Consider the following 26,974-nt stretch of genomic DNA (forward strand, 5'->3'; position numbering starts at 1 on the left):
TGAAGTTTATAAGCCCTCCCATAACTGGTGTGTAGATTTACCGCAGCTCCGACTAATTGCCCAGAAGTGTTTTTAAAAGAACACACACATAAAGCAGAAACTAACACACCACTGTAAAGCAATTATACTCCAATAAGGATGTTAAAAAAAAAAAAAGAACACACACACACTACCCAAGATAGCCAAGACACGCCCCAAGAGCAACATGTACATCTAGTACAATAGATGTAACAATACCTACTGCCAACAGGTATGATGTCATACCTATTATAAAGCTATGATAATTAAGAATGTGTGGTTCTGTCACATCAATAGACAAAAGACCAGTGGGACATAGCAGAGAGTCTGAAACCAAACCTACACATACAGGAAAGTACATAAATGGTAGAGGCAGCCCTGAAGATCGGTGAGGAAAGGAAGATTTTTTCAATAAATGGTTCTGGGACAGTGATTACTCCTACGGAAGAATAATTGTAAGTCCGCTTCACACCCAACTCCCAAGTCAATTTTAGGTGGATTAAAAGACCTATTTTGAAAGATGAAATTACAAAAATGTTAGAAGACATGTAGGACAATATGTTCTCAGGGTAGGAAAAATCTCTTCAAAAAGACATAAAAAATGCAAACCATAAGTGAATAAATTTTATCTCATTGAAATTAACATCTTTTCCTATCAAAAAAATATCAAAATGATAGTGAAAAGGCAAGCTGTAAAGTGCAAGAAAATACTGTCAATAATAAAATGGAAAAATAATTAGATTTTGGAATATATAAGGACAAGGACCCACCGTATAGCACAGGGAACTGTATTCAATATTCTTTGATAGGGGCTTCCCTGGTGGCGCAGTGGTTGAGAATCTGCCTGCTAATGCAGGGGACACGGGTTCGAGCCCTGGTCTGGGAGGATTCCATATGCCGTGGAGCCACTAGGCCCGTGAGCCACAACTACTGAGCCTGTGCGTCTGGAGCCTGTGCGCCGCAACAAGAGAGGCCGCGATAGTGAGAGGCCCGCGCACCGCGATGAAGAGTGGCCCCGCTTGCCACAACTAGAGAAAGCCCTCGCACAGAAACGAAGACCCAACACAGCAAAAATAAATTAATTAATTAAAAAAAATTCTGTGATAAATCATAATGGAAAAGAATCTGAAAAAGGATACATATATATGTATATATTATACATATATATATATAACTGAATCACTTTGCTGTATACCTGAAACTAACACAACATTGTAAATCAACTCTACTTCAATAAAAAAAGAAACACAACAGATTTCTGCATATTAATTTTGTAAAAAAACACTACATAAAGAAAATATACGTATCAATAAGAAAGGGACACGCAACCCAAAAGAAAAATAGGTAAGGCATGAACAAGCATTTTATAGAAGATGTAATATAAACAATAATTACACCTGTAAAAAATGTTCGACCTCATTAGTAATCAATTATATGCAAATTAAAACCCACAGAGACTTTGGCACGTGTACCAGGAAATGAGCAACATGTACTTAACAAAACTAAAAAAAATTTTAAACTAACTAGAAATGAACTGCATATCCATGGGCAGGGGACTGGATAAACTCATTGGGACATATTTGTACAATGGACGACCAAGTCGCATTGAAAAATGTTCAATTACAGCTACATGTATCACAAATATCTACAAATATCACAAACGGTGTTGAGTGCAGAAATCAAGGAACAGGAGTACATACAAGGTATGGCAACAGTTATTTAAAGTTAAAACCATAACTGATACATTGTTCAGGGATTCATCAGCATGTGGTAAAACTTTTCAAAAAATAGCAGGAGGACTTCCCTGGTGGCGCAGTAGTTAAGAGTCCGCCTGCCAATGCAGGGGACATGGGTTCGAGCCCTGGTCCCGGAAGATCCCACGTGACACGGAGCAACTAAACTCATGTGCCACAACTACTGAGCCTGTGCTCTAGAGTCTGTGAGCCACAACTATACGTGCTGCAACTACCGAAGCCCATGCACCCTAGAGCCCGCGCTCCACAACAAGAGAAGCCACCACAATGAGAAGGCCACGCACTGCAACGAAGGGTAGCCCCTGCTCGCCACAACTAGAGAAAGCCCATGCGCAGCAACGAAGACCCAATGCAGCCAAAAATAAGTAAATAGAATAAATTTATAAAAAAAAATAGCAGGAAAGAGTAAAGAAAATTCAGAGTCTGGTTGTCAGGTGGGGGAGGGGAGTGAGACCATGTTCCATGTTCCATGCTGAGTGGACGGTGTGTGGGTCTTCATTTTATTATTCTTCACACTTCATATATATTCTTTGCCTTTACAAAGTATTTCATTAAGATATAAAAATGCATCTGAAATATAAAATAGTTAAAGGTAGAAAACTAAAAAAAAAAAAATGTTTAGGTCACCCCCGGGGAAGGGGACACTCGGAGTTTTATTTGTTTAACCCTCTAAAAAGGCTTTGCACGTCACTCAAGTGTGAGTACGTCCCACTGGACTAATGATCCGTCTCTTACAGAAGGAACATTTTATTCCGGTTGGGGTTTAGTGCCTGCTCTGGGGCCCTGACAGCTCATTTATGGAAGCTGCAGAGATTTCAGACGAAATATAACAGTTAGGTCAATGTTTCATTTCCTTTTAGGAGGCGAGTAGGGAGAAAGATAGTGTGTTAGATTAACTACACCAGCGGCTGTATCAGAAGACAGCCAGTTTCTTGACATTGCAAAAATGTTTCATATGGGTGGCCTTGAATACAAATATCATCATTCCCAGTAATAACACTTTGCATTTTCAGGGCATTTAAGGGATTTTCAAAGACTTTTCACAGACATGAACTCATTTGGTCTCAAGATAAGTCATTCTGGTTTTTCAGCTGAAGACACTGAACCCAGACGTACAGTTTGGTGCAGAGAAAAAAGCAGGACTTGGGTTTCTGTTCTGATACCATCATTAATACGTGATCTTGGAGAAACAACTTACATTTTCTGAACTTCAATTTTCTCACTGTTAAATGGAGATATGGTGAACAAGAGAGACAATGTATGTAAAATGCCTGTCTTGGTAATTGGTGCCTTGGAAGCCCTAAATAGAGGGTTGCTTTATTATTAGCTATTATGTCCCAACCCAAGCAGCCACGTAGCGACAACTTGCTGTCTGAAATCTAGCACTTTTGCTAGTTATGGCTGTCTTTTTAGTAGACTTTATTGTTTATAGATTTGATTGGAGAAAATCACAAAAAAATTATTAACATTGCATAAAATGTCTTTCAATGTGGGCAATGACTCCTCACCCAGAGCTAGAAGAAAAAGAAAACACAATAATTTTGTAACATCCTGATCTTAACTTTGAATTGAATTGATTGGCCAGGACCAAGGCAACCTGCAGTGCAGTCAGCGTCTGCCTGCATGTGCCCACTGACCCGATGAGCGACCATCAACATCGGGAAGTGAAGGTTTCACTGGGAATGTTCTAATGACTGGAGATTTTATATGCAACACACTCCTTTGCTATAGGTCTGGTGATTAAAAACAATCTCACAGATTCTTTGTTTTTTCGTGAAGTTGGCCCGGTGTCCACGAGGCTTCAGAGTAATTAAAGAGACCATGCAGTCCCCATCCAGCCTGCCGACATCGGAACCCGCGATGCTCAAATCTGGCTGCACATGAGAAGTTCCTGGGAGCTTTGATATTCAGCAGTGCCCAAGCCCTGCCTGGTGCAAACACACCAGAGTCCCTGGGCATGGAGCCCAGGCACTGGTCTTTATAAAAGTCAGAGAGTAGCTAAGAACCACTAGTTCAAACAATCACCTACCACAATAACCCTTTGTTTTCATTAAATGTGTACCAGGCCGTTGAACGCTTGGCCAATAAAATTGTAGGGTTGTTGGAAGAAAGGATTTACAGACTCTGCCACCTCATTGGGAAATTACAAAAACACTGGCACATTTCCTTATGACACAGGAGACGAAAGGCAGGCCTACCAGCTGCTTGATAGGCTGCTTTGTTCTGACACTGATTGACTGTTCAGATACCATTCAACAGGGATGGGGGGAGATGGCTGAGGCCACAGAACAATGAGATGTGCTACAGTGAGGTTCTGTTATGTTTCATCAGCCTAGAATTGATAGTTTACTTTTCCACTGACTGATGAATTTATGCTTTTATTATTCTCTGCCTTTTGATAGGAAGATTTTGGAGTCAGTTAATCTTCTAATGCAATAACAGGAAATTTAAAAGACAGAATTCACTAAGCAGGTCCACCACGAACCTTGTCCTGGGGTGATTAGAATCAAAGGAAATAGAGAGCAGTGACTTCAGAGCACATCTTAATGATTCAAATTCTGTTAAGCATTCACATTTCTCAGCGAATTTAGAAAATATGAGCTTGTATGGCCATGGAGAAAATTAGTTTAATGAAATAAATACATGCACATGCAATTATAATTTTTTTTTAATCTGGAAATTTGCTGGAAGTTCCCTGAGCCTGAGCTTGAACGTCACGTCATGGGTAATTATAACTCATTTGGAGGTTGCAAAGATTAAGATTTAAGGGAGGTATGTTACAAGTTATGGCCTAAGATGGAAGGCCAGTTACAACAGGTGAAAATACAGGAAAAATATGACAAATGCACCTCAGGTTTATGCTTACATCAGAAAAGGTAACTGATTTTCACTTTGGGTAAACAATATGCCTTAAGTAGCAAAAATAAACAAACGGGACCTAATCAAACTTATAAGCTTCTGCACAGCAAAGGAAACCAGAAGCAAAATGAAAAGACAACATACGGCCCGGGAGAAAATATCTGCAAACGATGTAACCGAAAAGGATTGAATTTCCAAAATACACAACAGCTCATACAACTCGATAACAAAAAAACGAAACAACCCCATCAAGAAATGGGCAGGGCTTCCCTGGTGGCGCAGTGGTTGAGAGTCCGCCTGCCGATGCAGGGGACGCGGGTTCGTGCCCCGGTCCGGGAAGATCCCACATGCCGCGGAGCGGCTGGGCCCGTGAGCCATGGCCACTGAGCCTGCGCGTCCGGAGCCTGTGCTCCGCAACGGGAGAGGCCAGAACAGTGAGAGGCCCGCGTACCGCCAAAAAAAAAAAGAAATGGGCAGAAGACCTAAATAGACATTTCTCCAAAGAAGACACACAGATGGCCAAAAGGCACATGAAAAGATGTTCAACATCGCTAAAAGATGTTCAACATCGCTTATTCGAGAAATGCAAATCAAAACTACAATGAGGTACCACCTCACACCGGTCAGAATGGCCAACATTAAAAAGTCCACAAACAATAAATGCTGGAGAGGGTGTGCAGAAAAGGGAACTCTCTTACACTACTGGTGGGAATGCAAATTGTTGTAGCCACTATGGAGAAGAGTACGGAGGTTCCTTCAAAAACTAAACACAGAGATGCCATATTATCCAGCAATCCTACCCCTGGCCATATATCAAAGATGAAAACTCTAACTCAGAAAGATACACGCACCCCTATGTTCATAGCAGCACTATTTACAATAGCCAGGACGTGGAAGCAACCGAAATGTCCAGATATTGGAGGAATGGATAAAGAGGAACGGACAAAGGTGTGGCACATATACACTGGGTTGGCCAAAAATTTCGTTCGGGTTTGTCCATAAGATGTTACAGAAAAACCTGAATGTATGTTTTGGTCAACCCAATATAATGGAATATTACTCAGGCATAAAAAAGAATGAAATAATGCCATTTGCAGCAACATGGATGGACCTAGAGATTGTCATACTATGTGAAGGAAGTCAGACAGAGAAAGACAAATATATGATATCACTTATCTGTGGAATCTAAAATATGACACAAATGAACTTATTTACGAAACAGACTCAGACATAGAAAACAAACTTATGGTTACCAAAGGGGAAGGGGATGGGGGAGGGATAAATTGGGAGTTTGGGATTAGCAGATGCAAACTATTATATTTAGAATGGATGAACAACAAGGACCTACTGTAGAGCGAAGGGAACTATATTCAGTATCCTGTGATAAACCATAATGGAAAAAAATACGAAAATGAAAATATATATATGTATAACAGAATCACTTTGCTGTACACGGGAAACTAACACAATGTTGTAAAACACAATATTGTAAATCAACTATACTGCAATAAAAACAATAATATGCCTTAATGGATCAAGTCCCTCATTAAGCCCTTGCATACTCATTCAGTGCTTACGAACAGTCAAGTCTGCACTTCAGGGCTGAGGATACATTAGTGAAGAGGAGAAGGTACCTGTTCTTAAGGAGCTGACACACAGAATGATGAGCGGGGGAGGGGAATGAGCAGAGGGTCTCCAGCCCAATCACGGCTGTGGGTGAGGGTCTGGCAATACTTCCTGAGACCAGAAGGTGGCTTTAACCAGGCAAAGGAGCTCGGGGTCGGGGTGAAGGGTGGGATTAGCAATGTGTTCTAGAGTGTAGGGACAGCGTGGATACATGTGCAGAGAGCAGAGGGTCTGGGACGTTTGGGGAGTTGCAGAGTGTTCATTATGACTGGTCCTCAGCCTGGGATGGGGAGACCAGTGTCAGGGGCAGCACCTCAGGAGCGTTAAGGGGTCTGGGCTTTCCCCTAAAGGCAATGCAGCAGGGGAAGGATTTTACATAGGAGGTCGACATGATCACTCAGTTACAGAATGTTCTGAGCAGGGTAGACTCAGGGCAGGAGGCCAAGCCAGCAGCTATCACAGGGGTCCACTGGGAGGTGATGATGGGAATAGAGGGGACAGGATGGGGCCTAGTAGTACCAAGACAGTAGAATTCACAGGACTTGTTGATGGGTCAAGTTGGGGATGAGGACGGCAGAGGAGTCACGGATGCCAGGTTTCTGACTTGGGCAGCGGAAGAGATGGTGGTCCCTTTACTGAGTAGCAATTACTGCAAGTGTAGCCACAGCAGGCTTGGCAGAAACAATGGTGAGTCCAGATTCTGAGTCTGGGTAAGTTCGGGGCAGGCATTGCTCACGTGGGCAAGGACTCCGCGCAGACCGGGGCTGGGGAGATGTCAGATAAAAGTATTGGCCTAGCCTTGGCTTACCAACATGTGTGATTTACACTTATTAAACCAAGCCCAGCTGAGGACATTAAAACATAATTCCAGCTGTTAATGGCCATCAAAGCCATTATGGTAAAAACTGAAACCAGTCAGACAAATGATTAGGTTTTCAAATTGAAGAACAAACAGAAAAATCAATTCACAAACTTCCTAATTATCCTTTATAAATGGAAATGACTGAACTGAACTAAATTTCAGCCACTATATACATAAAATAAACACACTGTAAAATACATAAAACTAGGTCTGTTTTTTTAAACTGACTCATGGATTAATTACGATCACTCGCATCTTTGTTCTGTCATAAGGAGATGTCCGCATTCCCCAGGAGTCAGGCGGCTAAAATAAAGCCTCGTGGATTGTGGGAATAACCGTGTCCAAGGGCAGAAAGAAGACACTGGTATCGAGAAGGGTTCTTTAAAAAAAATGAAGTATTGTGACTTTCCAAAATTTATAACTGATTTCTAATAATCAGTAAGGGTTGACACGGTGTTATAAAGGAGTGCTGGGAGGTCTGTTTTGAAGAAAAGGCAGGAAGAATCATTCCCACATAACCGACCAAGATGTTGATAAAGTTCTTAGAAGCATCTTGTTTCACGTGAGCTAAACATTTTCTGTCTGGTGCCCTGTGTGTCTCTGTGCTGTTCACCAACCCAGACGCAGTAACCAGAGGATGAGTGAGGACACACATCAGTGAGGTCTGATTGTCCCCTCTGATAGCAAACAGAATGAAATCACCTGCATCTTGCTGGGACAGGAAGGGGTGCATTTGTACTCTGAAATTCCTGGGGAAAACCAAAGAGTTCCCACTCTTTGGTCAAGACGCTCAGTCCAGCCTGTCCTTGACAAGTTTTAATAGTGAAAATTCACATCTTTGTTTTGAGATCTTTCAAAGCATAGCAAACATTTTATATATAAAAAAAAAGTCCTCCTCAAAAATCCAGCATTCTTTCCATGTGTTGATCACAGTCTGAACTGCTGAACTGCTCACGGTCTAAAGCATCAGACAAGTTGCTAAATCTTAAAATTTTTCATTTGCAACATCAAGTGTTTCTATTTCCATGAATTTTGGACCTTGTGTCCATAACTCTGACATTTCAGTTTCTTTTCCCTCTGGGGTACCACTCATTTTCCAGGTATTTGCTGAGAAGCTGGACTCTGCTCAGTGGAGCCCTGGGCTGGGGAAGACCGAAATGTAATGAAAAACATTCTTTGTCCTTGACGAGCTTACATGTGGTCTGGGAAATAAAGTTATTCACAAGTGAAATAGCTGAATAATAAAACGAGGAAGCTAACTGCCACAATAAGTAGGGCTGACAATATCACAGCAGTTTAGAGAAACAACAAGTCATGGTTATTTTATGGAGACGAAGAGACGGAGCCACTACTCTGATATTTTCCAATCGTGAGACATTTCAGGAATCATGAGAGAGAGGTGTCCCCTCCACCCAAATGGGAGAAGTCCGCAAAATATCCTGGAAGTCCATTACAGACACTAAAGAGATTCTTGGCAGCACAGATAGTGTAGATCACCCCCGAGGCTCCTGGAAAGGAGTATTTGAATGTCCAGAACCTGTTCTGCACATAATGGGAAATGATGGGTTTGTCCATGGCTGCAAATGGAACTGTGGCCTCCACCCCACGTCCTAATGTCTAAAAAGGTTATTTTAATTTATAACTGCCTTGTTACATTATCTAAGGAATCTATCATTAAATGCACTCTTTCTTAATGTAGAACTCTGGTCCTGCTTTTTAATTCTATTTGATAGATTATCCTGAAATTCTCTAACCTAATATTCTCAAGGCTGATGTGGGCACCCTTCAAAATTAGATTCTTTATAAAAAAATAATACACTGCCCCCATCACGATCGCATTAGGGAAGCCCTGATGAGGAAGAGAACATGGTTTATCTTCACAGACCTACGTGCACAACTAGGTCAGGACCGGTTTTCAACCCTGAGTCCACCTTTTTCTTAATTGCTTTTGGCTTACAAGTCAATTCTGGAAAATCCCTCCTGAGGGTTTGCAGCAGAGCCCGGGGGAAAGGGCACATGCACAGTGCTTTGAACCCAGTGGGACTGAAGGCACCCTCGTCCCAAGGACCAATTTGCAAAAACCACCACGCTTGACCCCCGCCCCCCTTGGGTGGAACACACGTCTACTGAGTGGAATTCCTAAACCTTGCCCTTGACAATGCACTTTCTTTCCAATTTTTAATGAATATGTAATGTTGCTCATCCAAGAAACTTTTAGAAGTGGGTAAAATGCCCATATTCTGGCCAGGCTCAAATAGTTATCCTTCCCCATACGCAAATATATACCAAACAGCTTATATTTAGTTCTAATCTTATTTAGTAGATGGTATATTTCCCCTGTTCCTATACAGTCTACCTGCTGCTTTTTGATGGTTGTATAATGGCTCATCCTGTCAATGTACCACACTTTACCAAATTGCTCTCCTGTAAACACGTAGGACATTTCCAGCCTTTAAAAATCATTATTATAGATAAAAGCATTATGAATGTCTTTGTTTATATAGCTTTTGGCTTCTCTTTAACAGGGGTTTCTGTGCTAAAGTGCAGGAATGTCTTTATGACTCTTACTATATATTTTCATACTGTTTTGAGAATGAATTTTCTCTTATGCCCCCCATATTCACACAGCATGACAGAAGTTAAAAAGAATCTGCACTGAATCTTAATTTACTAATTACACTGCTTTCCTCACTTCCTCTCTAACGCCCCAATGACGAAGTTGCCTTTGTGTTTTGAAATCCCTGTATCTCCAGAGAACCTGCTGGTCAAAGGGAAAAGCCCTGGCAACCACTTCCTAATCGTCCTGGTTCTCTGACTGTGATCATCGGGAAGCTCCGCCCCATCTATCCAGGTTATTTGCTGAAAACTCAGCTTATTTACTTGACTGCAAGTGAATACTGACGTGACTGAGTCCCACAGAGCCGTGAAGTGATAACACGTTGCCTTAAATTTGAAGGGTACCCTTGGCAGAGCTAGTAAATCACGGACTGAACCGGCTCCATCCGTTATTTGAGGACATAAGGCAACTTCCATCCCCGGGAATTAATTTCTTGGCTGCTGTCATGGACTTCAGTGCCCATGATGAATGTTTTTACAATGAATACCAAACTAACCCAAACTGATTAGAGACTTTTATAAGTTATTAATGGGGTGTCACTTCAGTCTCGTTCTCCCCATGTCTATGACATTTCATTAAATAATCTTCTCTTGCTGGAAAGATCAATCTTTCTCCCCTCGGCCGACTTGTCAAAGTGGATGAAACGCTCCCTGCCCCCTTTGTTTTCAGAACTGGGTGAGCAGTAATGCCCTTGGGGGCTGTGACCTGGGGGAGGCAGCTCATCCATTTCCGCTCAGCTCGCTGTGGCTGCTGGTAAGGACTGGAGAACAGCGACCAGCTGGAGGTCCCGGGGCTGGGGACTCCGGTTTACAGGAGGGTGAAGGAGACAGGAGGTCCCACAGGCTCGTGGGATTCCCGCCTGCCCCCGCCTCCGCTTTATTGAGATGTAACTGACATGTATCACTGGGTAAATTGAAGGTGCACAGCACATTGACTGATACACTTCTCTACTGCAAAACGATTTCCTCCTTCCACTCACTTAATTAGCATTTCATAAGTCAGACAGAAAGACAAATACTGTATGATCTCATTTATATGTGGAATCTAAAAAATCCGAACTCATGGCAACGCAGAGTGGAACGGTGGTCACCAGGGAGCAGAGGGTGGGGTGGGGGGAAGGGCGGGGAGATTATGGTCCAAGGAAACTAGCTTCCAGTTAGAGGATGAGTATGTTCTGGGCATTGACTGCCCAGGCTTCTTATTTTTTTATTTTATTTTATTTTATTTTGTAGGACATATTTTATTTATTTTTTAACATCTTTATTGGAGTATAATTGCTTTACCATGGTGTGTTAGTTTCTGCTTTATAACAAAGTGAATCAGCGATATATATACATATAAATATATCTCCATATCTCCTCCCTCTTCCATCTCCCTCCCATCCTCCCTATCCCACCCCTCTAGGTGGTCACAAAGCACCGAGCTGATCTCCCTGTGCTATGCAGCAGCTTCCCACTAGCTATCTATTTAGAGTGAAGTCAGAAAGAGAAAAACAAATACCGTATGCTAACACATATATATGGAATTAAAAAAAAATGGTTCTGAAGAACCTAGGGGCAGGACAGGAATAAAGACGCAGACGTAGAGAAAGGACTTGATGACACGGGAAGGGTAAGCTGGGACGAAGAGAGAGAGTGGCATGGACTTATATATACAGATACTGCCCAGGCTTCTTATAAGGAACGTATTCTCTCTGTTCCTCCAGGGATAATCCTGCGGTGGCATCAGCGCCGGGGAACTGTCACCTGATAATGGTCTTTTCTAAAGAGACACATGTTTGAAAACCGACGTGGAGCCAAAGGCTTAGAGGCATAGGAGTTGATGGTGCATCTGGCGAATGGCTTCCCTCCCCGCTACGAGTCGGGAGAAGAGTCGCGGAAGAGACAGCCCGTGGCCCCCCACCCAGACCCTCCGTTATAGCTGGCATCGCCCCGCTCTATCAAACGCAGCCCCACTCAACTTCCTACACATACCAGACTCTCATCTGATGAAATTCGTATTTTGTTCTCATTCTCTACATTTTGGTTAAGCCACGTAATAACCCTAACAGCAAGAACAACAATAAACGCCATCCCTCAGCGAGCACTTTCTTCCTACCAGGTTCCACTCCACGTACTTTAAACAGATTAACTTAATCCATATGGTGACCCCTACAGGATATGCGCTGTTATCTCCATTTTACAGATGAGGAAACTGAGGTCTTGAGAAGTTAAGTATTTTAATCCAGACCATGCCTTTAGCACGTGCCAGCAGCAAGATCTGAATATGACCCTCCGGCTCCAATGTTTTTATTATTAATGAAATAATAATAATTAATGTTTTGGTTTTGAAAACCAAAACAAATTAAATAAAACTTCCTTCTCCTTTTAAGGCTTAAGATGGGGGCCTTCAGATTCTGAGATGGATGAGGTGGTTGTGACGCTAGCTCAAGGCTTCTAGGTTCAAATCTGGGTTGGTTCCTGGACTCCCGGTGTAGTGGAAGGTGTCCTGGCTACACCTGCCCATCCTCTGAGCTCAGTGTTGCAGGGTGAGTGCCACCCACTGGGCCCTTCTGTCTGCACTTGGTTGTCACCCCGAGAGCTGAGGTCTTCCCCACGGCTGCCAAGCTCTCTGCAGGCACCTACACCTGAGAGGGGCAAGAGGCAAATGCACTCCAATCCTCACGTCTATTCTCTCTGCCATTTATTCCATTTGACGAAGTGTTTTCAAGAACAACCTCTTCATTAAGTATCTTATGCTGAATTATTGACATTTCAGTAGCATGAAGTTTTACAACGGTAATGAGCTATTTTTAAAAATTCGTTTTCAAATTAAAAAAATAAAATCAGATAATGAATCTAGGTTAAAAATACTAGACAGAATAAACATATACCTGTCATAAGCCTTCATGCATCAAAATGCATAGCAACTGAATATAAAGCGAAAATACACAGAAAAGCCATTAAAATTTAATTAAAACACGAATATATTGGTAACCCTTATTCTGCCTATTTCAGAATTAGACAGCTGTGTTAGATCAAAAATGAGGACATACAAAAAAGAACTGAATAATACAATTTTATAGTTTTTAAATGGAAAAATACATCGTGTATATATATCCGTAGAATGTTTACAAGAATTAATTACATACTTGCCTAAAGAAACTGTATAGGGTATGCTCTATGATTAAAATAAAGCTAGGAATAAGTAGTTTTTTAAATAGATTGAAATTATAATTAATAAAATACCTTGGATCAAAAAAGAAATCGGGCTTCCTGGTGGCGCAGTGGTGGAGAGTCCGCTTGCCAACGCAGGGGACACGGGTTCGCGCCCCAGTGTGGGAGGATCCCACATGCCGCGGAATGGCTAGGCCCGTGAGCCATGGCTGCTGAGCCTGTGCATCTGGAGCCTGTGCTCCACAACGGGAGAGGCCACAGCGGTGACGGCCCGCGTACCACAAAAAACAAACAAAAAAAAGAAATCAAATCTGAAATTACAAATGGTTTGGAAGGGAGTGAAAATGAAAATACTTCATCAAAAATTTAAGGATCATAATAAAGGTTGTATTTAGAGGAAAAAAAATAAAAATTTGTTTTCTTTAAAGTGGGAACTCGAATGCTATGAAGTGACCCAGTGGGAGTGCAAAAACCTTCCGCCTGGATTTTCCTGAACCCTCCACTGACCCACAGAAGCGTATCGTGATGCCATCTGGGAGGAAGAAGCATGAGCCAGTGCCAGTGAACAGGTGAAGTAAGACCCTCGCTTTCTTTTTTTTTTTCCTGCTGGTGACATGTTAGAAAGAAAAATAGCCTCCTTTGATAAAATGGTGTTGTTAAGTAGGCGGGAAAACAGCACTGACACAAAAGGGTTCCTAAGAAGTTGACTTTTAATGCTTACTTTCCTTAGAGCGGACTCAGACCTTTAGAGTCACAGCTGTTACGTCCCAGGCCTAAGAAGTGTAATCACCACTAAGGTACAGCCTGGCCCAAGACTCTGCAAAGCTGTCTCCACCAGGTAACTCGGAGAACACAGGTGTAAAGGTTTCCATGAGGAAAGGCTGCTGGAACTTGGGGAGGAAAGCCTGACGGACGTGTGGGGCTGGAGAGAATCAACAGGACAGCAGGTGACCTAGTTCACTCCTGGGAGGAGGCCCAGACTTCAGTGTGTTGGCTGAGCAGGGAGAGACCTGGGAGGGCTTTGTTCCAGCAGAATCATTTTATCCAGATTGAAGGGTCCAAGAGGCCTGGGCAGCTACCGATCTCCTGCAGCTCCCGCTGTGGACAGGACACTAAGTCTGGGCGGAGTGGACAGAGACAGGGCAGGGAACATTTCTGAGGGTGGCCGCGCAACACGAAGCAATCATGGCTGCCAAGAGCTGTTGACCATGGCGACAGAGGCACCTTCCATCAGAAGCGGAAGTCGGTGAGGAAAGAACCATGCCTCCCTTCTGCAGCGCCAGGATCTGGCAGAGGCTCCGGGACACGGGGAGTGTTCAGTAAACAGATGAGCGTCCAAACTGTGCATACACAAAAGGACTGGCCTGCCAGGTCCTTCACGTTTAGCTGGCTGACAGCCCACATCTGTCATCCCCCGAGAGTTCTGGGGCTATGGGCAAATGCTTAGGAGTCCAGTCCCCACTGCCCTGAGACCTTGTCAGGAGAGCTGATATCTGAACCGTTCATGAAAAAAAGCAACTCTGTTAAACAAAGACTCCTTGACTCTCCTGGATAAATTATTCTATCCATGATTTTGCCTGGAAAAGTATCCTAGGGTCTAACAAGCCATGTCATCGTGAAGTCAAGGTGAATCCCAACTTTGGTAAACATGCTTCACTTTGTTCTCTGGTCTCCAGGGAGACACAGAGCAGTAGCTCACTGTCATCAGTACCACAGCCCCCCACCCTGGGCGATGATGGGTAAGTCAGCTTCCTCTTCTGAGTGGGGATGCAGAGCCCTGAGCACTTCTTAGTTTTCTTCCATTGGGCTGCCACATCCCCAACCCCATCCGCTCCCCAAGGACGGCGCCAGCCCTGTCTGCCACCAGGTTCCCTCACCAACCCCTCTGCTCGCTCTTCACTTTGCAATTCTGAAGACTTCCCGACTGGCTTATTGTTCATTTGTCCCCATCCTGGGAGCAGGCCAAGCAAAGAGAGACCCAGTCTCTTTGTCTCTGATCCACCAAGTGGACCTGCACAGACTCCAGCCTCAAATTCTTAATGTTGTCTAATACTGTGCAGTCGCGATTGCAGAAGTTCCCACGTCACTTGGTTCTAAAAGAAAACATTGCTATGTGACAAATACACCAAGTTCCCTGTGCTGGTGTGTTAGCCCGCAAGGTGCCCTGAAGAGGCCTGAACTCAAATGCCGTCAGCTGTAAACACAAGGAAGGCCACTGCAGCTGCCCTCAGTGTTTGTGTGTTTTTACTAAATGTCTCTAGCAGAGGTGACATGCAAGGAAATGAAAGGATAATTTGATCATATTCTAGGTCAGCAGAGACAAAACCTCACATAAATAGACAAACACGCACGGGGTAGGGCTTCACGAAAAGATCAAAGAACTCAGAGACGTTCTCAATTTAGGCAGAGACTCGTCTGCAGGGGATACCTGGAGAATGATACAGTATGGAGAGAAATTTTGATATAGTTTATGTTTTAGTGTAAATCACTACGTATACTGACCGCATAAAGAATGGGAGAAAGGGGAAGCAAGGGGGAGGAATCTGTTCAAAGTTTTACATGTATTTTCTCACTTAATCCCATTTAATCTATCCAAATCCATTTTCCTATCTCTAGGCTTTCAGTAGATGATGTCGAATTCTGGAAACAACCTGGTTATCCGTCTTGAACAACCAAGACCACAGACCAGCACCATTTCAGAAGCGACTTTCCGGCAGAATGGAGGCCTCTCCAAGGTCAAGGTTTTCCCTCCCCTCTAACAGTGCAGAGACCAGTGTTCCTGGCAGTGTTCATGACCTACGATGTGACTGAAGGTCTAACAAAATCTACCCTAAAAGGTAAGAGCCACTAATTGGAGGCCACGTCGAAGCATTGGAGAAAATGCCTTTAAGCCCCTCCTGGTGCCCAGTGTCATCTTCCTGTGGTTTATGGGGTTCCCGACCCAAATGCATCGCTGAGACCCCTCCTCACGAGGAGGTGGCGATGCTGGGAAAGTTCTCCGGTGAACTTTAACCACAGCTGTGTTCGCTGCTCCCGAAGGAGAATTACTCATTGAAATTAGAGTCGATTTCCTTTAGGAGCAATATTTACTCTTTAAAATAAAATGGCAATGAGATTTGTTACTGTTTACAAGGCCTGCTTGTGGGTTTTGAATTTTCTTTGGCAAGAGTGCCCACTGGGAGTACTGGTCAACTGGGTGCTGGTCCCAGGGGTCAGGCCTCCCCAGGTAAGGACGGCCAAGAGGGCATTTGATCCCCTAAAACATTTACTACCTGGCCCCTTATGGGAAAAGTTTGCTGACCCCTGCTCCAAGCTATAGGATATTTTCTCAGTGATGAGCTGTACTGCCTACTAGACTCAGTACAAGAACAGTATAATAAAAACTGCAAAGTTAAAAAAGTTTAAAAACTCAAAAATTCCATGAGCACATGAGTACTTCTGGTACTAAGCTCAAATATCGGCAATTACTACTTAACCAAACCTTTGCTTCCTTGCACAGAAAGGAAGCTGAACTTCCCTCCCCGTCAGTAACATCCTAAACGTACACGCAGATTCTGGCTACTTGTGTCCCCCCAATTACTTTATGTTTAAGTGGTTGAGGACCACGAGAATGTATCAGCTGATTATTAACCCGTCCATTCACGCGTTCACTTTTGGCCTCAACAGATAGTTCCTCAGCGCCAGGTGTTGAGCTAGGCACTCAGAACACACAGACGAAACGTGCTCGAGGCTTAGACCACAGGCCACCTCACCGCGGAGAGATGTGTGGGCAGGAAACTGTGTGACAGGAGATCGCACGGTGACACGTGGGCTCCGGAGGTGCCACCTGGCCGTGCGGGCAGGGGAGCTTTCTCAGAGAAGGTGATGCCTGGTTATGCTGCCGGTTATTCTTTAAGAGATGAATATACTAACTTCTATAATCACTTAACCCAGCCCCGTCCACTGGGAAGCCTGGCATGAGTGTAAAGTCAATTTACAGGAAGCAGCAGTGGCTTCAGGCAAGGGAGGGACTGGCCAACGAGTAAGCTGCCCAGAGAATGATCAGCCCAGGGCCCCAGCTGCCCCGCATTCCAGACAGAATCCTAAGGCGTGTGCGTGTGCGTGTGCGTGCGTGCATGCAATACACACCACCTCCTTTTGCAGCTGTGGGTTATTCTTCCTTAAATTGCAAGCCCTTTCCCGAAGGCAGGCCTAGGGGGCACGACCTTATCATAGCATCCGGCCTCCCCCACGGGCCCACGTGAGCCTGCAGGTTTAGTGAGAATCACTGCGCAGGCAGGAAGACAACCCGACAGTGCCCGGGTCCTGATGTTCTTTTCCGGATGACGATAAAACGGCTGGACGATGGCCACTCAGTAAGGTGCCCATTCCCCGTGCCCGCCCCCGCCCCGAGTGGTGCCGTGGGCCCCCAAAGGACCAAGGAGAAAGGGGAGAGCCCTCTACGGAGGTGCAGCGTCACGTTTACGGAATCACTTGATGGATGTGGGAAAGATTTGCTTCCCAGAAACGTTTTCCATCGTTGATTTTCAGAGGGACTTAGCTATCAGAGATCAGTCACATGAGTCTTAAACACTTAGGTCTTCTACGGTCTCCTGTGGAATTGCAGTTTTTCCTTGGGTAAGAGTTAGCGCCTTTGAGCAACGATGACTTTTCTCTCCTGGTTCTGACTGCGTTGATGGACTGCTGTCATCCTGCCGAGTCAGCCTGCAGCACCCTCCTGACCTGCTGTCACTGGTTTAGATCCTTACATGTGCCTTTCGAAACCTCTGCTCACGAAGTGGGCAGCACCAGGAACACTGGGGTAACAGCTAAAGCAGCCTCGTGGCCGATACCCTCCTGTTGCTTCAGATCAGTTTGAGGCAATGGAATTAATACGAAACCAAGAAAAAATAATTGTACTATTGGGGAAAGTAGGACTGTTTTAATTCCTAAGACAGTAGGCAGCCTATCCAATAGAATCTTGCCCCAAGATTTTAAAAAATGATCATTTTCTGCGCTTTTTCTGGGAAAAGAAAGCTTTTAAAATGCAGCTTTGTTAATCAGCTTAAAGATGGAGAAGAAAATGGTGACATGATCAGCCACCACGTCACCTGACCTTCAAACTGCAGACACTCTGCAACCTCCTGAACGGAACTGACAACTGTCATCCGGTTTTAGACAAATGTAACGCTGGAGTTGGGACAAACCTGCAAGGTCACCTCATCCAGATTTTTCACTCAGTAGCTGGGCCAGGTGACAGCAGCCTAGCAGCTAGTTTGTGAACACCCAGGGTTAGAACCTCTGTCTTCTAACCGGTTGTTCAGACCCCTTTCCACTACACCATCCTGGCCATTCAGTTTCTTGAAACATCTTAGCTTTGCCAGTTTGAGTGGGAATCCATGAAGATGTTCAGTGGAACGCAGAGAGGGCCACACTAGCTGTGGAGGGTTCTGCAGATGCTACTTGCAGGGAGCCCGGCTCTACCATGGCCAGCACATCTACTTTTCCCATAAAACCTGCCAAAGAAAAGAGCCAGAGCTCCAAGAGCAAAGCAGAAGAGCCTTTCATGACTCCATGATTCTGATCGTTCCCATCTGCGGCCCTCTGACGAGGTGTATCTCGGATTCACAGTACATCTATAGTCCATACACACACAGCTCCAGTCAGGGACTGCTTTAAGGATAAAGGGTACCAGAACCAAGGCATATGCTCTCCCAATTTCAAGACGGTTCTCAAGCAAAAGAAATGGCCATTTACATATGCAGATGTTCTGGGGACTTTTTCAAAACTTAAATTCACACAAACACAGATTCTGAGTATAGTGAGATACATTCAGTGTATAAAAAGGAAACTTCAACGCAAAAAGTTGGTCACTGAAAGCGACCTGCTTACCAGCTGTTGACCCTTGGGGCCCCATCCTGCATACTGAAGTTTTGCGTTGCTGACTTCTGGTGGATCTAGACTTTGAGGATCCCTGAAAGAAAAAAAACAAGCAAAGAAAAATGGTGGGAAACAAGCATTTAAGATGCTGTAATACTATCCTCCAGCTGAAACTTACTCCTTTTTCTTCCACTTAATCAATTTCAGGAGCTTGTGTTATTAAATAAAATGTCTCATTTCAGCCTCCATTAGATTTCTTCAGATAAATAGATAAAATTATATATTTATATATATTTATATATGCATATAAAATTTACATGAACCTGCAATAGGTCCATCACTGCTTAACTTCAATAGTAAATATTCATCGAGAGAGAACATGCAGAGAGGTCTGTAGATCAGCTTTTAAAATATCCATAACAGTCAAAATTAAAAATGGAAATGCACAGCTATGCAGTAAGTCCCCACAACTCATATTTCCATCGTTGGCTTTCCTGGCAGATAGGTTTTTTCCCAAGCAGGTCATTCTGACCTTTTAAAACCGGTGGTCTCAGGACAGAGTCCACCCTTTGGTTTGTGTTGATAAGAAGGGAGGGAGGGAGGGACAGAGAGACAGAGAGACACTGAGGTGAGAGGGAGTGAGAGGAAGCATGGGAGAAGGAGTTTTTTCTTTCAAACATCACTTACGCTTTTCATTCTTAATTTACTGATATGCAAAACACCATGCTAAAAAAAATCTTGACTATGTACTTAAATAAAGGTAATAATGAATAAAAGTCATAACGAGAAAGAAAACAACACTTTTATAGATATTACATATTTCAGCATATTTTGTAGCTACCACTGTGCTCACGTGTAGGAAAGACTGACGTCTGTGTTTCTTTCGGATGCTGCCTCTCCCTGTGTCCTGCTGGAGAGGCCAGACTCTGTCAGGGGAGCTTCCTACCACCCCGCTACGGTGCTTCTTGTGCAGAGGACACAGCTATGGATGTGCTCATTCATCTACAGAGAGACTAGGGTTGAGTGGTCTTTGGTGAATTTTAAAGACGGTGAATTTTAGGAGTTGCTTGAACCAAGACGAAGCAAGAAGGGAAGGGAGGTGAAATGGGTAAGGATGTGCTGATTCAGAGCTTAAATCCGTAGAAAATTCTAAAGTAAATGTTTAACAATACTATCAGGGCAAGGCAGAATACATTTCAGAGTAAAAAGTGTCAGGGAAGACAAGATAGTCTGCAAAGCCCCAGGGTAGTTTTAGATGGCATGGAGATGGGTCTGGAGAAACCAGGGAAGCCTGAAGGTGGGTGATAAGGTACGGAGTAGGGGGTGACCATGACAAGAGGAGTTGGCTGGGAAGGCTGGTCCTCAGGCAGTTAGAAGAGGAAGGGCGTCTAACATTCCAGCTTCCAAATGATTTTAACAAATCCTACCATTTGTATGTTTTTAATATTTCAAAGTATTTTCGTAAACATAGGTGATTTCCTCTCTAACATTGTGGAGGGAAAGGCTTTCTAAGGATGACTCAAAATCCAGAAGTGATAAAAGAGGGGTAAACTTACATAAAAATTAAAAAAATTTTGCATGACAAAAAGCCCACAAACAATAGAAAATTGGAAAAAAATATTAATAACAAATACCATGGAAAAATGGCTAATATCCCTATTACATAAATAACTCTAAAATATGGAGGTTATAAAAGACCAAAACAAAAAAATAAGAAAAACACATGAACAGATAATTCACAAATATAGAAAAATGGTCCTCAAATGTATTAAAAAGTACTCAAACACAGGCAAAATTAGAGAAATACAAATTGAAACTATACTGATATCATTTCTCACCTATACATCCACACACATACATATAGATCCAAAATCCAGATATGTGAGTCCACAGGTTAGTACACATACATACATGTCCTTGCTCTGTTCATAGAGAAGACCAGATCTAATAACCACCAATAACAACGAGCCCACCCAGGGGGCTCATATGTTGCTCTCTCAGCACCATCTTCCAATTAAAAAATAAATAAATAAAATAGTGCTCCTAGGAGAAGAAATTTATCCAGGCTAGAACAAGAAAAATGCAGGATGATTCTGAAACATCTTATGGGCCAGAAAGTAAGGAAATACTCAAAAAAGGTAGAGCTTGTTAACAGAAGGCAGAACCTCACCTACAGGGATCTCTCACGGCCAAAGCTGGAATAATTTGAGCAAAAAAAATAATTAATGATAATACTGGATTAACCCATAGAATAAAACAAATATCCATGAATCCTTACTAATATAAATAAATAATCCAATATATAACTAAGTGGGGGGAGAGCCAACTCTTCCTCACAAGAGAATTCCAATCCATCAATTCCAATCAATTCCAAGGGGAGAAGGTCGGAGCATCACCCTTGGTCGGACACCACAGTGATGAACCCGGCAGACAAGATCCACCGAGATACGCTAAAATCAGTGGGTGAAAGTCTGAAGAGAAACAAGATCTGCACAGTCGCAGGATACTTACCAACCACAAAGGGGAAGAAGATGGCAACTGTGCAGGGAGAAGCCTGGCAGACAGCAACTCAACCCGGAGATCCGCTCAACACCCCCAGAAGTGAAACACATCAACATCACGAACCTTTAGCAAGATGCACTGAGAGACAACATCCTACATATGGTATCGTCACTGGCAAACCCCGTCAATGACTCCCGGAGAATGAAAAAAGAATCTGGGTAATAAGTCTAACCTTTCCTTCCTCTGTGCTTAGTCTAGTTCCACTTGCTCACAGCGGGTCGCATGCAGAGGCCTCGCCCGCTCAGACCAGCGTTTCTGACGCAAAACGGCTGCGCCCGACACCTCGGCTCAGGGCCCTGAGCACGAACGCCGCTCACAACACCGCGATTCAAGATGGCGGCAGCGGGCCGTGTGCAGAACCGCTGCGCCCGGCACTGCGATCTGGAGCGTGAGTGGCGCGGCTGCCCCGCCCCCGAGAACCCCGGCCAGACCCTATAGAGCAGCCCCGCCCCGGCCTGGCGGGAGAGCGCGTGCTCTAGAGCCCAAGCTGTTCTCGCTCAGAGAGCAAAGCTTCCCTTTGCCTCTGAACTGAGCTCTGTCCCCTCCTGCTGGCTCCAGCGACACCACGCAGGAGACCCCTGTTGGGGACCAACTTGGGTGGCTCGGTAACGGTATTTTTGCCAAAAATGCATCGCCTTACTCCAATCATGAGAAAACTTCAGACAGACCCAAATGGAGGCGCTCACCCAAACAGCTGACCTGTGATCTTCAAAAGTGATCTTTCTTTCCATGAAAGACAAGGAAAGACTGAGGAAACGTCATAGCCTGGAGGGGACTGAGGGGAAGTAACATCTACAGGAATGTGGGATCCTGAGACAGAAAAAGGACACTGGTAGAAAAACTGGGCAAATGCAAATAAGGTTTGTAATTGAGTGAATAATATTGTACCAATGTTAATTTTCTGTTCTTGTCATTATAAAATACACTGACAGTAGGAGAAGTGGGTTGAGGAATAGAAGAGAATTCTTTGTACTATTTTTGCAACTTTTCTTCACCCAAAATTCTTCAAAATAGAAAGCTAAAAAATTCCAAAGAATTTTAATAGCTTATGTCTCATTGGTCATAAACATTATTATAGGAAATAAAGAACAGTTAGAGAATTCTCCTCCCAACATACTGTAATCTCGATATTGAATTGAAAAAAAAAATTACTTCCATATCTAGACAGTATCAGCACTCAACACACATTTGCATAAGCAAATAAGTAAGGATGGAGGGATTATGGGGGCGGCCCTGAGTAAAAGACCTTTTGCAGGTTTGAAGGTCTAATGAATTCACCTGGCCTGAGTTGATTTAGAACTTTCCAAGCACAGAGGACAGGGTAAGAGATCAGAAGGGAACAGCCTTACTTAGTATTGAAATTCAGTTTGTTAGATTATGGTTTCTAGCAGGTGTCTAGTATATTCAGGAACAGCAGACTAACTTCTGTTTAATCTAACGAGTGTCAATTTCCATAAATGCTACCTGGAAAGGGTACCTCCAGTGGATCAAGTGTCTCAGAAGGTTGGGTGAGCACGCAGCCATGCACACCTTCCAGCTTTATGACCTCTGCTCCCCTGCACACAGGAGACCTTTACACCCTCTCTAGAGACAATGCACATTTCCCTCTGCTCATCACCAATACATCAGACGAGTGTCCCCAGTGTGGAGGCAGCACAGTAACAGGAAGAACCACAGACTGGGGATCAGAAGTCTAGCGGCCGAGTGCCAGCTTCCCGAGGCACAGAGCATGCGCTGGGGCTGATCACACGTGACCACAGATCACATGACTCAATAGTATACTGTATTACATGATAGATACTGAAACCAGGTAGCACAGCGCTTACCTAGTAGATATTTGAAAAATGCCTGTTTGTTTACTCATGGGTAAACTGGTAAATACTCAAGTCAACCATGCACCACTATCTAGGTGTAATTCTAACCAGAGGCACAATCATCTACCATCTATAGGGACAAATTTACTCCACAGGACCCAGCAAGCCAGCGCATGTCCTACGCTTCTGTATTAGGTGGGAACTTGGGTATAGAGAAGTCAGCTCTCAACCATGTCTTCCTCATTTGTTTCTATGAAATAAGCCTGTGTTTGGGCATCTGCCTGCGACTGGGTCGGATTATTTTGCTTTCATGTTAAAAGCGCCTTTCAGCCTTATGTCTTCCAACTCCCCCTCCAATGATCCACTTGATGGTCATTCATCCTCTGCTCAAATCTCCCACTGAATGGCTCCCCTCTCACAAGCCTAGCAAACACCCAACTTGGCTTTATGTTCAATCTACCTCCTTCATAGACCATTGGAAGCAGCAGAGAAAAGCACGGAGCCAGCTGGAGTCTCCAACCCTTCCCATCATCGTCCTTACAACCAAGTCTTGGGTGGGCATGTTCTTCTCAACAACAACTCCAATCTTTTGCTGCTCTCTTCACATCCCCTTTTATCTACTGCCTCTGAGCAGAGGCCCACCTGTGGGGCAGACAGGAAGGGGCCCCCGGTTCTGATCACCTTCCAGGAAGAACCTGTGGCTCGGCTCCCGGCTGCTCACATCAGGAGTCAGCTTCAGCTTTCAAGCCAGGCCATGCTCACCTTGGGCAGCCCCCGGCCCATGATCGATCATGGCCGGGGCACTGGAGCCTGATACTTTCACCCAGTGCAGGGTCCTCGATGGGCAGTCTTTGCTCTGAGCTCCCCATTGGGTTGTCCCAGGTGGTCAGACATGCAGGAGTCTGAGGCCCAATCCGGCTTCTTCTCCTTTTCCCAGCCTTGCAGCTGCCATGTTTGCCTTGCGGCCTGAAGCTTTTTCCTCCCAATCCTGCTGCTGCCCTTTGGTCTTTCATAGGCCTCACTCTTAATGTAGGTTCAGCCTTTGCTTCCAGGAAGGCTCAGCTGGCACCCCAGCTCCCTGCTACCAGAGGCAGTGGCGTCCCCTCTGCCCACACATGTAGGTACCTGTCCATCCTCACTCCAGTGTCCGAGGATGAGGCATCCCCTCTCCTGTCTAAGCCAGCTCCTCCTCTGTACCTCCTTTTCCATTCCAGCCTAGAACCATCAAATCCTTTCCTTCCCACTTACCTTCTTGGTAAAGCTTTATTATTTATTTTTATTAGTTATTAGTTATTTTTGAAAATTAACACTTATTTTCCAGGGCAGTTGTAGGTTTACAGGAAAACTGAGCAGAAACTACAGAGTTCCCATATGTCCCCTCTCTCCTGGCACCAGTTTCCCGACTTATGAACTTCTCGCACTAGTGTGGTACATTTGTGACAACTGATGCACCAATATCAATACATTATTATTAACTAAATTCTCTAGTTTACATTAGGGTTCACTCTCAGCCTCGTGTGCTCTGGGGGTCTTGACAAATGTACAATGAATGTCATGTATCCACAGTCGTAGGGTCAGAAGAGTCTCCCTGCTGTACGAATCCCCTGTGCTCCACCTACTCATCCTTCCCCCTGCCCCCTACAGCCCCTGGAAATCACTGAATTTTTTTTTTACTGTCTCCATAGTTTTGCCTTCTCTAGAATGTCATCGAGTTGGAATCATACAGAGTGTAGCCTCTTCAGATTGGCTTCTTTCACTTAGCAATATGCATTTAAGGTTCCCGTGTGTGTTTTTGTAGGTAACTTTTTAAAAAAATTTATTTTATTAAAGTATAGTTGATATACAATGTCGTGTTAATTTCTGCTGTATAGCAAAGTGATTCAGTTATACATATATTTACATTTTCTTTTTCATATTCTTTTCTATGATGGTTTATCACAGGATACTGAATATGGTTCCCTGTGCTCTACAGTAGGGCCTTGTTGTTTATCCGTCCTACAGATAATAGTTCGCATCTGCTCATCCCAAACTCCCAATCATCCCTCCCCCACTCCACCCCCGTTGGCAACTACAAGTCTGTTCTCTATGTCTGTGAGTCTGTTTCTTTTCACAGATATGTTCATTTGTGTCATATTTTAGATTCCACATATAAGTGATATCCTATGGTATTTGTCTTTCTCTGTCTGACTTCACTTAGTATGATAGCCTCTAGGTCCATCCATGTTGCTGCAAATGGCATTATTTCATTCTTTTTTATGGCTGAGTAATATTCCACTGTATATATGTACCACATCTTCTTTATCCATTCATCTGTTGATGGACATTTAGGTTGCTTCCATGTCTTGGCAATTGTGAATAGCACTGCTATGAACATAGGGGTGCATGTGTCTTTTTAAATTATAATTTTTGTCCGGATATATGCCCAGGCGTGGGATTGCTGGATCCTACGGTAGCTCTATTTTCAGTTTTCTGAGGCCCCTCCACACTGTTCTCCACTCCCACCCAGTATAGGAGCTCCCTTTTCTGTGGAGTCACGTTTATGCAGCCCCAGCCTCCCTAGGACTTGCTCCATCTGCACTTTCTACCTTCATCCTCTCCTCCTTCTTACTCCTTTCCACGGGGGCACCTTCCCATCTATGTACAAAAGACGCGTAATGCAGGAACAAACAAAACACACCTAACCTGACGCGGCATCTCCATCCACTTACGATCCACCCCCTTGCCTTCTTTCCTGGACCTCAGTGGGTAGTAGGTCCCATTCGGGGCCATTTTCTGACCTCCGACCCCATCCTCAACCTAGTGGAATGTGGCTTCCGTCTCACTGAGGGGCTGAAGCTGCTCTTGAGATCTCCCATCACCATCGAGTTGCCAAATTCTCCTTCCGTGGCCTCTTCTTCCTCTGCCTACTCCTTCAGAGTGAGTGTCCTGGGTTCCACCAGCCGCACCTTCTCCTCCCGTTCCACACTCCCCACCCTGGTGATTCCTTCACGGTCAACCTCAGTTCCTACTCTGAGGAGCACCAACACTGCACCCCAGCCTGGGTCTCCCCCCAAACCTCAGTCGACGTACAGGGTGTCTGCACATAGACATCCCACTAGTCCTCAGCGCTGACGTGAGTGAAACGAAGCCCCTTCTGCCCCCTCCTCTGGTGCTGACACCACAGTCCCCCCAGTCATGCAAACTAGGAACCTGCTGCAGGCATCTTAGAGGTCAAGTAGCCAAAGCTATATGTTGTGGGTCAAATTCTGTCCCCACGAAAGATATACTGAGTCCTGACACACAGTACCTGTGAATAAGACCTTATCTGCAAACAGGGTCTTGGCAGCCGTCATCACATTAAAATAAGGTCATTCTTGAAAAGGAGGGGAGGCTAACCCAAATCCAGCAGCTGGAGTCTTCATAAGAAGAAGAAAAGACACAGAGGGAGAGGCCACGTGATGATGGAAGCAGAGATCAGAGCGGTGCGCCCAAATCCAGGAGCACCGAGGACTGACAGCATCCTCCAGAAGCTGGAGGAGGTGAGACGGGGCCCCTACCGGTGTCAGAGGGAGCATGACCTCTCTGACACCCTGATTTCGGACCTCTGGCTTCCAGAACTGGGAGAAAATAAATTTCTGTTGTTTTAAGCCACTGGGTTTGTGGTAATTTGTTACTGCAGCCCCAGGAAACTAACAACCTTTCATTTCTCAGGGAAACTGAAGCCCTGAGTGGTAAGTGATATGCTCAAGGACACAGGGCTGATCAACTTTTGTTTGAAGATTAATCTCCTGTTTTGGTCAAAGGGGAAAAAATTCTCCAACTGACTGAGGAACAAAGTAGAAAGACCCTCAGAGAGACCAAAGTAAACC

General features: G+C 44.3%; 1 protein-coding gene across 5 annotated transcripts in view; it reads right to left on the reverse strand.

The window, feature by feature from the left end:
- Positions 1 to 26,974, reverse strand: part of DPP6 (dipeptidyl peptidase like 6) — a 1,029,560-nt gene that overhangs the window by 190,884 nt on the left and 811,702 nt on the right. For all 5 annotated transcript variants that reach the window (XM_060305069.2, XM_060305068.1, XM_060305071.1 and 2 more), the window contains exon 7: positions 18,763 to 18,844. In XM_060305069.2, the coding sequence (XP_060161052.1) occupies positions 18,763 to 18,844 (82 nt within the window). The remainder of the gene's footprint in view (positions 1 to 18,762; positions 18,845 to 26,974) is intronic.

The sequence above is a fragment of the Globicephala melas genome, chromosome 9 (assembly GCF_963455315.2).
Source record: "Globicephala melas chromosome 9, mGloMel1.2, whole genome shotgun sequence".
In the NCBI taxonomy this organism is placed as follows: domain Eukaryota; kingdom Metazoa; phylum Chordata; class Mammalia; order Artiodactyla; family Delphinidae; genus Globicephala; species Globicephala melas.